Below are 13,153 nucleotides of genomic sequence, written 5' to 3' on the forward strand. Positions count from 1 at the left end.
TCATGTATGGGCGCGCGGCCGCGGCACAAACGCGATTCATGCTTGGACACTATGAACTAGCGACCGTACTAGCTGGTGATGATGGAGATGGAATCGATGAATTCAAAGGCGTTTGCGGAGCTTCCCACCACAAAAGGTCTCGACTGTGTCTTCGGAAGAGATGGCTTCGTCCATATAAGACTCGATACACAAAATCGCCTGCATTTCCGAGCCATCACTCGCACGATCTCCTCGAAGGTGGTCGAGGCGAGAAAACTCGTTTTGCCGCTGCCTTGAGCTCCATGCTTTGTTAGCTGCTCTTTCAAGGAGAAATCGAATTCGGCGAGGATCGCCAATACCAAGAGGAAATTCCCATTGTGCGACGACTTTAGAAGCTCATTCGAACCCCTCATCGGGAGCCCGCGACTCGTCAACTTCCTCACGACGGCGACCACTCGTTTCTTGACTTCCTTCCAATATCCCACCTCCTGAGCTCGCTCTGATTTGAGCATGACACTCATCATTCATCATGCCCGAGACTTCTCGTCCCGAGCGTTAGCGCGGATTTTTTGCACACCCTTGATCGTTCGTGCTTCTCGAAATGAGCTCTTGCGTTCTTCCAGTCAATGAATCCCCCGCCAGCGAGAGGAATACATGACGAATGTGAGAAAAGGAGACATGGTCCACAGAATACCGTACCAGTGGATTCCGAGTAGATGAGCCACTGTCTATTTTATATCTCTCCATTCGGCAGCTTCGAGCAACGAGCTGAAGGAACGCGCTTGGTCGTGATAGACCCGCTCCTAGTTACTCTCTCCGAGCGAGAGCCGTATACAGAGTTTCTCCTGGATTGCAATGGAGCGACGAGGCGATGAAGTTCCAGGAATCCAGAACGCACCTTGGGAAATCTACGCCTCCCACTTGGCGGGTAAATTCAAATTCCGAGCAGAGAGACGGAGAGCCCTCGATCAGCTGATCGCTAATACCGCTCACCATTCATTCATTGATTGAACAACCGAGGACTGGAACCGGTTCCGACCATCGCATACCGATCTCGGCCGGGGCGAACGCTGTATACAATTTGCGATATCACAAGACTCTACAGACTGAGATTCTGACTCAGGGGCACCGCGATCACCGGCGTTCGCGCGCAGACGAAGTTTTCCTGCAAAACAAAGAGGACGGAACATTCTGAAACCGCAGCGGTTTTCCCCGTCCCTCTTCTCTGGACCGAAAACTCTGGAGTTACATCGTGGCCACTAGTTCGGGGGTAAGCTCAAACTCAGAGCCATCGCCTCGAGAGGCTCATTCGTGAATGACTGTCGCTTCTGTAGGTCATCAATCAAATCGACAAGATATTCCCACCCTTGGATTACCAATGTACCGTCTGTGCTGTTTGGCGCCTCATGACAGCTTTCCGTCTCAGGATCGTCAGGACAAAGGAGAAGAAGTTTCTTCTGTGTGCAGAAAAAATTGCTGCTATGGAGGCTATGGATCAGGGTGCGTCAGAATCGACGACGGAGAGCTCGTGAGTATTGAGCGCTATATTCCATATATACTGTTCGATTGTCTCCAATTTTCCCGCATGAATCTCGCTAACATAACGATCGACGCTCTCCTCAGCCACTGGCCTTCCCGATGGAGTGATATCGAGAAAATCCTTAACCGTACAGGACCTCTGTCCATGCCCGAATTCGAAGAGGGCAAATTGCCGGCGGTTCAGAAAGACTGCAACATTCTCGTCATCGGAGCGGGCGGTCTCGGCTGTGAACTTTTGAAAAATCTGGTGAGCAAACCATCACGGCCATTGCCCCGCCCGTTTTCTTGGAGCTTCCTCGAAGAGCTCGCATTCATCGGTCCGGGCTGCATCCAGATATTCGCGCGGGCGGAAAAAGTTGCTCTAATGGGTTGGCATTTCAGGCCATGATGGGATTCATAAACATATCGGTGATCGACATGGACACCATCGATCTGTCGAACTTGAATCGGCAGTTCCTCTTCAGGGAGAAAGACATCGGCCGACCCAAGGCCCAGGTAATGGAGAGATCGAATTTTCAGTTACCGACTCCCGGGCGATCACGATACTGATTGGGAGTCTATCCCTCCACTAATGCCGCGAAATCGAGACCCTCACGTACATTGGGACCCTTACGTACGCGGGAGTTTCCTCCTCAATTATATTTCCACGAGCAGGTAGCTGCTGAGTTTATCAACAATCGGGTACCCGGAGTGAAAGTCACACCTTACTATGCGAAAATCGAGGATTTCGACGCCGAGTTCTACAAGGAGTTTAGCATCATCGTCTGCGGTTTGGATGCGATAGCGCCTCGCAGGTGGATAAATCGACTCCTATGCTCAATGCTGGAGTACGATGACCACGAGGAACTCGAGCCTGAGACCATCCACCCGCTTGTCGATGGCGGAACTGAAGGATTTAAGGGAAATGCGAGGTAGGGGTTTCAATTATAGAGGTGATCACGATATCTATCTCGTATCGGGCTCACATTCGTATTCGATATGCGGAACGTTTACGAGGAACTTTCATTCCCCCAGAGTCATGGCGCCGGGCATTACCGCGTGCATCGAATGCACACTATCCTTCTATCCACCGGCGGTGAATTTCCCCATGTGCACACTGGCCCAAACACCAAGATTGCCCGAGCATTGCATCGAATACGTCAAGCTAATACAGTGGCCGAAAGACAAACCCTTCGGTGGTACGTCTCCCAGCATTCGATATCATCCTCAGGCGACGAGGCTTGTAACGAATGAGTTCTCGGGCGTCTTTCTTTGACGCGAACGAGTACCGAGGCAACGAGGCTCTTTCAGAGACCGAAATCGACGGCGACAACCCGGAACACATACTCTGGATCCACGAGAAGTCCTTGGAACGAGCAGCACAGTTCGGCATTCACGGGATCACGTACCGTCTGACTCAGGGCGTCGTGAAACGCATCATACCTGCGGTAGCTTCGACCAATGCGGTGATCGCTGCCATCTGCGCCAACGAAGTCTTCAAGATCGCTTACAGGTGATTTTCCTCTCTGATGATCACCTCTCTTCGAAGTATACAGAATGAGAACGGAAGGTTGACGGGAGGTTGAAAGAGAGAGTCTCGCTTCGTTTCTCTAATGTCTCTTCCCGACAGCTGCTACCCGAATTTGAAGACATACGTCATGTTCAACGATACAGCTGGTATCTACACTGACGTATTGGAGCCTGAACGATTAGCGGACTGTATGTCATGCAGTATCAAGCCGCGTATGCTGCGATTCCCGCGATCGGTGAGAGCTCACTATGGTCTGACGTACGGATCGTGAAATCGAGCTCGGGCGCTCATCCTCACCGCTGTTTCCGATTCCAGGCAACGCTGGAGGACGTTCTAGATTTTCTCAAAGAATCACCGCAGTATCAGATGTCGAATCCTGGCGCAACCACGGCGACGCACGAAGGCCAGAAAACCTTGTACATACCCGGCATCAAGTCGCTGGAGGATCAGACGAAGCCGAATCTGAGCAAAACTCTAGAAGGTTGTTGAATATTTTTCGGGTCGAGGCGATACCTCCACCCATGGCGCCGATAATTAATGGACGAATTAACGAACAAACATTTCCAAGAAATATTCCCCGTGGCAGACGAGCTTGAGGTTTCTCTCGAGCTAACGTCTCTTCGATCACATTCCAGAGCTAGGATTCGTCGACGGTCAAGAACTGAATGTGACCGACAAAACATCTCCGACGGGATTCACCTTCAAGATTCGTTACGAATAATCTCAGAAATCCGGTCGCAAGTGAACCGCGAACTGAGCTCCGAGTGTTGAATGTTTCTTTCTTTCTCGTCTTTCGCCGCATCACATCCGGACAAAACCCTGTTTGACTCCTTTCGGTATCGAGAGCGAGGAACTGCAGCGAGAAAGCTTGCGAGACAACGAACGTGACAGAACGCAACAGTGAATAAATGATAATTATATGCTTCCAAGACGGAACCGTACATTACAAGTCTCTCATCGATCGCATAAGTCGCCGTTTTCTATGGCCCCGGGTCAGCTCCAACCTGAAGTTTTATTCTCGAAGTTTTTTCTCTGGGATCGCGGATATCCCCGAATCGGACATGGGGTACTACCGGAACGATTATTTGCCGTACCTTCATCTGAGTTAGTCTAGCGAGGCTAAGCATGGAAAAGTCCCGCCATCAGGGCTCGGGACTTGAGACAAGGGAGGAATTCTGACAAGTGCTGACACCGGGAACCCTTAGTCAGTCTTAAAAATCTTAAAATGGATCAAACTCCCGTCAGCTTTCTGGCAGGGTAATACACCGAAACAGCGGAGAGACGATGAGAATGGGGATAAAAGACGATGGGCAATGTTTCGATTCATCGGAAAATGCATGGTTGAAACCCGCTGTTACACGAACAGTTTTGCTCTCGAAGCAGATACGAGATATGAGAAAAAAATATCCAGCTTGTCGCTACGGCCTGGAATCGCGCGGCATTCGGAGCGTCAACAAGATCGCCGGGCCGCTTCACCGCCACCCGGATGTTTCCTTTTGCGGATCGGTATCAAGAGCCGATCTGCGCCTGACAGCAACCTTTTCGCTTCCGGCCGAGCACGCGTCGACATCGTGTGCGGAAAACTTCGCAAAGTTACCCAAAAAAATGGCCAAGCGTACGAAGAAGGTCGGAGTCGTCGGGAAGTATGGTACCCGTTATGGAGCCTCGCTGCGTAAGATGGTCAAGAAAGTGGAAATCACCCAGCACGCCAAGTACACGTGCACTTTCTGTGGCAAGGAGTCGATGAAGCGAACCTGTGTCGGCATTTGGAGTTGTAAATCGTGCAGGAAAACCGTCGCCGGCGGGGCTTACGTCTTCGCAACCACCGCCGCTGCCACCGTGAGGTCATCAGTGCGTCGACTTCGTGAAACCAAGGAGGTCTAAATAAATCTGTGACTCCCTTTGCGAAACAAAGCCGTGTCTTCTTTGTTCGAAGCTTGGAAATGGGTTCATCAACTCCGAAAGTTCTGAATTTTTCAATGATTTGGAGGGGAGCCGTCCTCTTATGTGAGATTGATGATGATCGGCGGTCCCGACGCAATGTCGGAGTGTAGAGTGCGCCTCTGGGCTCAGGTTCGATTTCAGCGATTAAAGGTAGATCTCGGCTGAGCGGGATCCTGATCCGGATGATTGAAGGTTTGGGATCCCGTCCCGTACTTCGGAATCAGTGGGTCATGGGTCACAGTCGGAAGAGAGAACAACGGAATGTAGCGAAAAATAGACGTTGGGATGAGCTTTATTCTTTCAATTGAACTTATGCAGTATATCCGCCGTCTTCAAGGCAACAGAGTGGGTTCACAACACAACGAATGCAAGCTGTCCACTGTGGGTTCTAGGTTTCCAGGTGAGTTCAAGCCGGGTGGGGTTTTGGGAATTCTTGGGTCCCGATAATCGTCGAATCTAATTTTCAGCGAATATTTCCTCCTCCTCCTCCTCCTCCTGATTGACTCCAGCTCACCGCCCAGTGACTAATTATCCACAATGCTTACTGCGACTAGGTGATATAGTATTTCAAAGGCTGAATGATGATGATGATATCTCAAGCATCAAAACCGGTAGATACCCCGCGTTGTTGCCGCTGCTTTGGCAAAAACAAAAGTGTGCACTAGTTTGGCGAGATGCCTCTGCCGTAGAGGAGCATCGAGAGAGAGATACCGACTGCTCCCGAAGCTCGAAGGATTCCTCCGGCTGACCGATAATACTTCCAAAGAACTACGTCCAGAAGTCTAAAAATTTCCGAATGTACCTTGCATAATAGTTTTGGCAGAACTCGATCCGAGCTAGCCTGAAGCTTCCTGACCAAAAATCGGGCGCCGCCGGAGACTTGATACCAGACGCAGCCGACAACCGAACGCTCATTGAATTCGTCCAATCGCCATCAACTTAGACTTTGTGCAAGCAACTCTGGCAGTTTTCGGACCGAACAAAGATCTTTCGATCCCCCACCGAGATCGATAGAGCAATGCTTGGTCTTCCCGCGTTTTGCTTCCTCGATCATTGGAAAGGAGCTGCAGATTTCGAAGATAGGAACGCGTTGATGCAAAATACCAACTGCTTGGCAAGCGCCTCGCTCGTCAGACTGACGGTCCGATTGACCTCACTCTTGCGTCCGGTATCCTTGAGACCGAACACCATCTTGACTTTGCTGCCGTCATGCGACGAGCTGCGATACTGAACAAAACCGTATTTCCATAGGTACTCCTTGCTGGCGATGTCGTAAAGCGCGAACCCCATATTCCAGTCGATGGTCAGCGATGCCGCCTTGCCCTCAAAGTGCACACTGAACGTCCTGCTGCTCAGAGTGATCACGCTGAGGTATGTACAAAGCGCCCACGAACGCTCCAGGGCGGCGCTGACGGTCGCATTGAGCGAGAAGCGAATACAATGATGAGGCGTTTCCAGGACGTAGTGCCGCAACGCGACAGCCATGTCGATACAGTCCGTGTCCGGAAGGAGTGAGCACTGATATGCTTTGTAAACAACTTGACATTCTTCGAACTGAGCAAGACTGACCGGCGCTCGGTCAAACTGAAACACGGAGCCGCCCTTGAACGCGAGGAACAGCGGTAGAGTTCGTTGTCGATTCCAGGGGAAGTAGCATTTCTTACTGATCCAGTCCATCCAGTGAACTTTGTTGGCCTCTTCGAGGTTTTTGTTTAGCCCTTCGATCTGGAAATGATTGGACCCAAGTTTAAGATTAGGACTACGATTGCTCCTACAGTGGGAATGTTGATCAATGTTCCTTATTCCTTCGCCTAATTGAAACTTCACTGACCCCTTGGTCGTTGCATCTCTGTACCGCGGCATGAATGAGTTTGAGCCACATCTCGCGGTTCCCTTTATCAGAGCATTGCACTACGGTCTCATCTTTCGAATTGGACGCCTGTAGCTTGAATGCTCGCTGTTCCTCCATTTCTTGCACGTAGGCGAACGACAGCTCGAGACACTTGCCCTGCTCTTCATCCTGAGAAAAAGAAGACCTTGATGAATGATCCGACTACCGTCCGATGATGATCCGACTGTTGAGCACATTACCGGTCGACTTGGGCTCTCAGGATGCTCCAATACCTTTTTCAGGAGCGCAGCGACTTCCTTGTAGTGTTTCACTGTCAGCACAACCTTGTCACCGCTGCTTCGGAGGAGCTCGGTCGCCTGTTCTCGGCTCAGACCTCTGGTGGGAGTGTCATTGACTTTGAGTATCGCGTCTCCAACGTACAATTTGATAGACGACGAGTCTTGACGTAGAATTTTTGAGATTATAATGGGGAGGTTGTGCTCCCTCCCGCCCTTGATGGCGACTCCGAAGCCACCTTCAGGCTTTCGTGAAAGAGTGATGACACGTTCCTGTAAAAAGTTTGGAAACTCGTCAGACCAATAGGTCGTGGACGGTAGGGGTCGGGGACAAACTCATTCTTTTCTTATATCAGCAGTCCCCGCTCGCTCCCTCCTGGCTGCGAAAGAGGGAGTGCTAGCCTTCTCCTCCTCTACGGTATGATGCTTCTTCCGAAGTATCATAAAGTACTTCGAGAACTCGACGGATACGTTGTGTTCTTTTGACTAGGGAAGCGAATTCCCACCCGAGATTTGGAAGCGTGCCAGACCATCCCATACCTTGTTGGGAACGGAGTATCTATTGGAGTCTCCATTCGGAACGATGAGCAAACTGTGATCACGCAATTCAAGCTGCACATTGAGACGTTTCTTTCCGTTCGCTGAGCAGACGAACATCTTCGTAGGTTTCATTTGAAGGGACACTCGCTCGGTATCAGAAGTGATGGCAGGGGCTCCGAGGAAGCTGCACATTGCGACATGGTCGTGTTCATCTGCAAGCGGGAAGTAACGTTGTTTACGAAATTCACTGCAACGGCGAACAAGGTGTCTCCGATTACCACGAGAACCAGATTGAAACGATAGAGAGGGTCAAGCTCTGTAAGCAGCGAGTCTTCTTCTCCCGCGCGAGCGTCTCTCCTGTCATGTCCTCCTCGCATTCCACTTTTTCTCCCACTCAGAACCCCACATCAGTCATTCTCGAGCTCTGATTGCAACAGAAACTATCTGGAAACTTTCCCCTCGAATGGTGGAAGCTACTCCATACAGGACAGAAAGATGTATTGGTGAATTCGGATCTCACCATCATGAGACCTGAGTTCCCACCGATTGTGAAGGGTTCTCTCGGGGAGACCATTCGATCGCTCGTTCGGCTCGGAACCTGTTTCTGGACGTCAGCCTACCTGTGTGCCGAGGAGCTCTCTGTGCTAGACCGAAGAAGTTCGAGTTCTCCGCCGCTGGGCCTTGCGAAAGGAAATTGACGTGAGCTTTTCCGAAAGCTCACTAGTGGTCTCCATGTTTCGAGCTGAGCCTTGCTTATGTTGCTCCTTTGTTGTTGCTCTTCTTCGTTCTCGTCGTCGTCTCTCTGTGTTTGTGGAGAATCTCGGCTGCAACGCGGGGAGAATGTTTCAACTCTGCTCGTGGGGCATTACGATCCCTCCGCTCGGTGGTGCTCCTGACGGGGAGAACTTCCAGTCCTCCGCATGATCTTCCCGGAGAACGCGCGGGAAGAGCTCACCACAGCGTGAAATTCCGCGAAAACGGAGCTCGTCGGAAGGGTGGGAGAGTGAAACAATGATGCCGATGATCTCTGATATGAATGGAGGTTGAATCCAGGCATAGGCACTTCCTCGTACCCTAAGTCAGAACCCCCCTGACTACTGTCGTTCCGACTTCATCAATCCGAGGAGCTGATGAGAAGAAAACGGTCTGTGCTGCCTCGCAGGAGGGCATCCAATCGGTCACTGGAAACATCCAGCAAATAGGCTCATATCGACCTCTATATCGGGGAAGCGTCGAGGATACCGTCTCATCCCGTGGTTTCCCAAAGTTTGCTTCCTTCCTTCCGCCGCAGATGACCCGCTGTCCGGAGGTCGAAACTGATACACAGATACAGACAATGGGAATTCAAAGCGGAAATGCCATCTAATCCGTGTACGGAGTTCGGAACGGGCCCTCTGTTCCCAGTCAGATAAGAAGTACTCTCTGTCCACCATGTATCGGAATGCACTACCGACCGGCCCCAAGCGGGGAGTACACCATTCGATTTGTGCCTAGCCGTTATGCCCGAATTGAATGGCCTAACGCCTCGGAGGACGTGATGGCCTGGGAGACATCAGGCAGCTCTCAATGTCGTCTCATCCGTCAGATACTCGGGCTTTTGGGAAATATGACACCCGACGTGACCAATTTCTTCGGATCGTTCTTCGGCGCCCTGAAGATCCGGTTCACGAGCAAATTAGAGAGGAATGGGTCATCAGACGGTCCATCCTCCGACTTGAAGGAATAATCTAGATCGCCCACCCATCCTTCCATTCTTCTGGCGAGAATCAAGTTTCACTAATCTCCTTGTTTCTCGTTGACGATAAGGATTTTGATTCTGTATGTTAGAATCCACCAAATATCTAAGCCAGGTATTGCCGAATTTGCGGAAACGTGATCTTTCACCATCTCTCCGATGATAAAATATGACGTTTCTTTATGATGATCGCTATGATTGCTCGAGAGGGAGGGTGCTCGAACGACGGGAGATTGGGTTTCCCCCCGCCTGCGCGTGGGAAGGTATCGGATCTGTGACCGGACCTGCGGCACCAGCCGACGCGATAAGACTCACATCTCCTTCTGCCATTGACCATGAGCCATGAGATAGGCGAGCTGGGATATGAGAGAGGATATGGTACAAGAAGATGAGAGAGTCTTTCGCGCGCGTTTCTGCTCAGAAGACGACGGCGGAGTGATATTTCTGAGTGAGAGGAATCGTAAGGTAGTGGATGCTCGCTCGCCGCTGCTCACGAAGAAATAATGACAAGAGAGTAAATGCGGAATTCGGCTTGTGCGGTAGACGCTCGCATGAGTTTCGCGACGTACTTTTGTACGACTGCATGTATGGTTGAGACAGCGTACAATTTTGCGTCTGTCGGGTCGATGGGGATTGTTCGAAATAGTAACGCGCGGTGAATACCACGAAGACAAATGACAAATCTGTCGACGATGGGAGAGGGGAGAGTCAAGAGAATGATGTCGATGATCTATGCTGTAGAAGAGTTCCTCTCACTGATCGGCCCGCGACGGCTTCGCCTATGAATCTCTCTGATGTGCGCCGAGTGGTTCGAAGTATCTCCTCTGCCCCGGTTCATGAAATGCTGTATGGAATAGTCTCGTTGCTTACGTTCCGCCCCGTCCCAATGTCCCAAGATCTGATTGGATTGGCTCAAGTCGAGTTCGATTTTGAAGCCTTCCGCTCGCGACTATTCCGATCTGGAAGGAGAGATTCCCTGACTTTTACGGTCGATCTTCTCGGCACCGCTCCGAGATGACAGCGGTACAGCCATCCCAATGGAGGGATTGGGGGTTTGATCACCCGGCAATATTCCCGCGAGAGTTCAGTTTCACTCGTCCAGTGCGATCCGGTGTCCTGAGTTTATTTCATTTAGAGCGGTTTTGTGAGCAGTCTGTAACTTCCACCGATATTGAGGTGTCCACCTCTTCGGCTTCCAGTCTCTTCTCGGAAACAGGTGTCTTTGATTTGATTCTCATAGGGCCTTCCCCGGGACTCTCCGGCCTTGGTCGCCGCCTTCTCTTCTCTCCACCCGCTCTTCGATAACTTCGGTGAGTGAGATACGTGCCCAAGAAAGATGGAGGCTGTTGCTCGAGGCATAGTCCACTCGGCATTCTATCCACTCCATCTTTATCCACAGGGTTTCGATTGGAGAAGGAAAGCTGATCTACGAATGGGCTTCCTTCCCTTGTTGACGTTGCATAACTTATCCCCTTAATGGAGACTCCCTGCTCCAACAACTTGCATGAGCAGCTCCGATTGGCGACGTCACATCAGGCGCGGAGCTCGGCGCATCTTCAGGATTGGATTCCCCGTGAGCCGTATCTCCACGAGATCAGACATCACACCGAGTAGAAACCGTTGGCTCTTCAGGGAATCCCTGAAAAATAATAATTGCTTCAAATCACGCCAAGTGGCGGTCGTCGGCTCCTCTGCCGAAACAGTTGGAACCTCCCCCCTCATTTTCTGGCTCTCGGATTCCAGAGATGGATTGCAGTCGGACCCCGATTCACGAACCTCTGGCGAGCATACCCACTTTTGAATTCAGGATCTTTTTTTGATGAACGAATCTGCCTCGACTCTCGTACGAAGATTCGACTCACGGACGACTTCCCTTGTAGAGGAGGCTCGGGTATTTCCTGGGAGTCCTCCGAGAGATTCGCCCGGTGAACTCCTTAACATTGAAGTGTACGAACCCGAGCAACAATACATTACTGGCGAGTTTCCCGGAGCTGCGCCGGGTCAGCGCTCGCGAAGCCCGGCGGTCTTAGATGGCCACCATTCGCTTACTGACTTCAACCATATATGACTTATGAATCGTAGGCGTCTGGTCCTCGAACAATGTATTGACGAAATGTCTACTCCAAATGCTCAAGGCGTCGTCTTCCGCTTGAGATTTCGTCGCCTGGCGTCGCCTGGTCGCCTGGTCGATGTTATACTCATCGCAATGCCCCAGAGTTTCCAATCAAACCATGAATTTTGAAATCAAAGGGGAGTGATAGCCCGACTGCGCTAAAACGGCGACAAAGATCATGGAAATCATTGTCTCCCAGTCCCTCAGACAGACACACTGTATCTTCACGCAGGTTGTGGGTACTGGGCTTTCTGTTCATCTCGCGGTCTCATGACATCTTTTGTTTCTCAACAGAATAACATACATACAGTTGTACGCTGTCTCAGTCATGTCTGCGGCATTGAGAAATAAGGCGGCCAATCAGGCGAGCATACAAGCCGATTTCACGCCTTCAAGGCGGAGGGCTTCTCGTCGGCGCGCGTGTGGCCCCGCAAGAGGATGATACGTACAGAACAGAGAGGAAAAATGGAAGAGAGTACCTGGGGCGAGGGAGATAGTCGGTTTTCGAAACTCCAATGGCGCCAAAGGGGACGGTTCGCGATAAACATATTCTCGCGTCACGGATCAATCCACGGAAAGGGTACAACTCGTCGGGTCTCCGAGACCCGCGAAGGCTGCGAAATTCCAAAGGCGGGAGATTTTCTTCTTGGGATCATTCTGCGAAACATTCCGATGAGGGGGATTCTTCATTCCCCGTTCCCAAATCTCGCTTCAGGCTTGCGAGATTGGTCATTTGTCTATGATAGTGGCGGTACCAGCATCACGCTAACCAAGCTCCAGCTTCGTCGACCCATGAACTCATTAAGGGTCTCCATGGGTCTCGGTGAAATTCATTGTGCCATCAGCGGAGCATTGAGAGAGCTGGACAAATCGATACGAGTTTCCGGTGTACTTTGTGGAAGTCATCGTCTAGGGTCTAGACTCTGAGGGAGGGTGACACCGGATCCCGATAGAATTCTCAGAACAGCGGAAGAATTCAAAGGCCATGTTCATCGTGGGGACCTCATAGATAATCCCCGATCGGAGGGAGGGACCTCCTTCGATTCTGGAATTCTTTTCGAGTAGGTTGATTGGAACGAAGTTTAAGCATAGTCCTCTAATTGAGACTAGAGGTCCTCCCAACTTCCGCGAACGATGCGTAGGCTCGGATTATGGGTTGGGAGGGCAAGCATTGTTTCGCACGGGGATGACCCCACTTTGAGGATCTCTTGATCTCTGCAATGCGGGCGCTCCGCGCTTAGAGGGAGAGTTGCTGTCGTGCGCCTCTGGCTACGCCGCGCCGCAGCCGCCATGTGGCCGATGGCCAGGGACAGAGGACTGTGGGGGAATCGAGCTCCAAGATTCAATTCGCTATTTCCTCGAGGGAAAGACTCTCTGTGACGGCGCCATCGATCGCTCCATCTTTGAACGAGACAGCGAATAAATTCAGTTCGGTTCTGCTTTTTCTTCAGAAAAGTCCGTATTGCGTAAAGGTGTGAGTCCGATCCCACGACGCGACGCACCGATTCAAATGAATGCAAGTCGGTGAAGGGACGAGCGACTAGGCTTACACCATGATTCCGCCCCTGAGCAATTCCGCCGCAAAAAGAGGAAGCACTCTGCGAGCTCGGCAGAGCTCAGGCAGGATTGAGCTTCCTCGACTGCGCAGCTTCGCTTACGAAAGCTC

At 51.2% G+C, this 13,153-nt stretch overlaps 3 protein-coding genes across 3 annotated transcripts; 2 read left to right on the top strand and 1 right to left on the bottom strand.

Moving 5' to 3' along the window:
• The first annotated feature begins 1,123 nt into the window (after positions 1–1,123).
• Positions 1,124–3,950, top strand: Uba3 (Ubiquitin-like activating enzyme 3). Its single transcript, XM_003738212.1, has 10 exons — positions 1,124–1,249; positions 1,406–1,507; positions 1,603–1,765; positions 1,900–2,013; positions 2,173–2,429; positions 2,533–2,696; positions 2,809–3,010; positions 3,128–3,263; positions 3,344–3,509; positions 3,664–3,950. The coding sequence occupies exons 2-10, from the start codon at positions 1,461–1,463 to the stop codon at positions 3,747–3,749; spliced, it is 1,335 nt and encodes a 444-aa protein (XP_003738260.1). The 5' UTR covers positions 1,124–1,249; positions 1,406–1,460; the 3' UTR covers positions 3,750–3,950.
• Positions 3,951–4,569: 619 nt separating this feature from the next.
• RpL37A (ribosomal protein L37A) lies at positions 4,570–4,943 on the top strand. The gene has a single exon (XM_003738213.1). The coding sequence runs from the start codon at positions 4,634–4,636 to the stop codon at positions 4,910–4,912; it is 279 nt and encodes a 92-aa protein (XP_003738261.1). The 5' UTR covers positions 4,570–4,633; the 3' UTR covers positions 4,913–4,943.
• Positions 4,944–6,022: 1,079 nt separating this feature from the next.
• On the bottom strand, positions 6,023–7,831 carry Syn2 (Syntrophin-like 2). The gene is made up of 4 exons (XM_029112988.1): positions 7,640–7,831; positions 7,097–7,372; positions 6,804–6,992; positions 6,023–6,697 (listed from the first exon to the last, which is right to left on the bottom strand). Exons 1-4 carry the CDS (start codon positions 7,829–7,831, stop codon positions 6,023–6,025), a joined length of 1,332 nt encoding a protein of 443 aa, XP_028968821.1.
• Positions 7,832–13,153: the final 5,322 nt, after the last annotated feature.

Source organism: Galendromus occidentalis, unplaced genomic scaffold (assembly GCF_000255335.2).
Source record: "Galendromus occidentalis unplaced genomic scaffold, Mocc_1.1 scf7180000075836, whole genome shotgun sequence".
NCBI classification, from domain to species: Eukaryota; Metazoa; Arthropoda; class Arachnida; order Mesostigmata; family Phytoseiidae; genus Galendromus; species Galendromus occidentalis.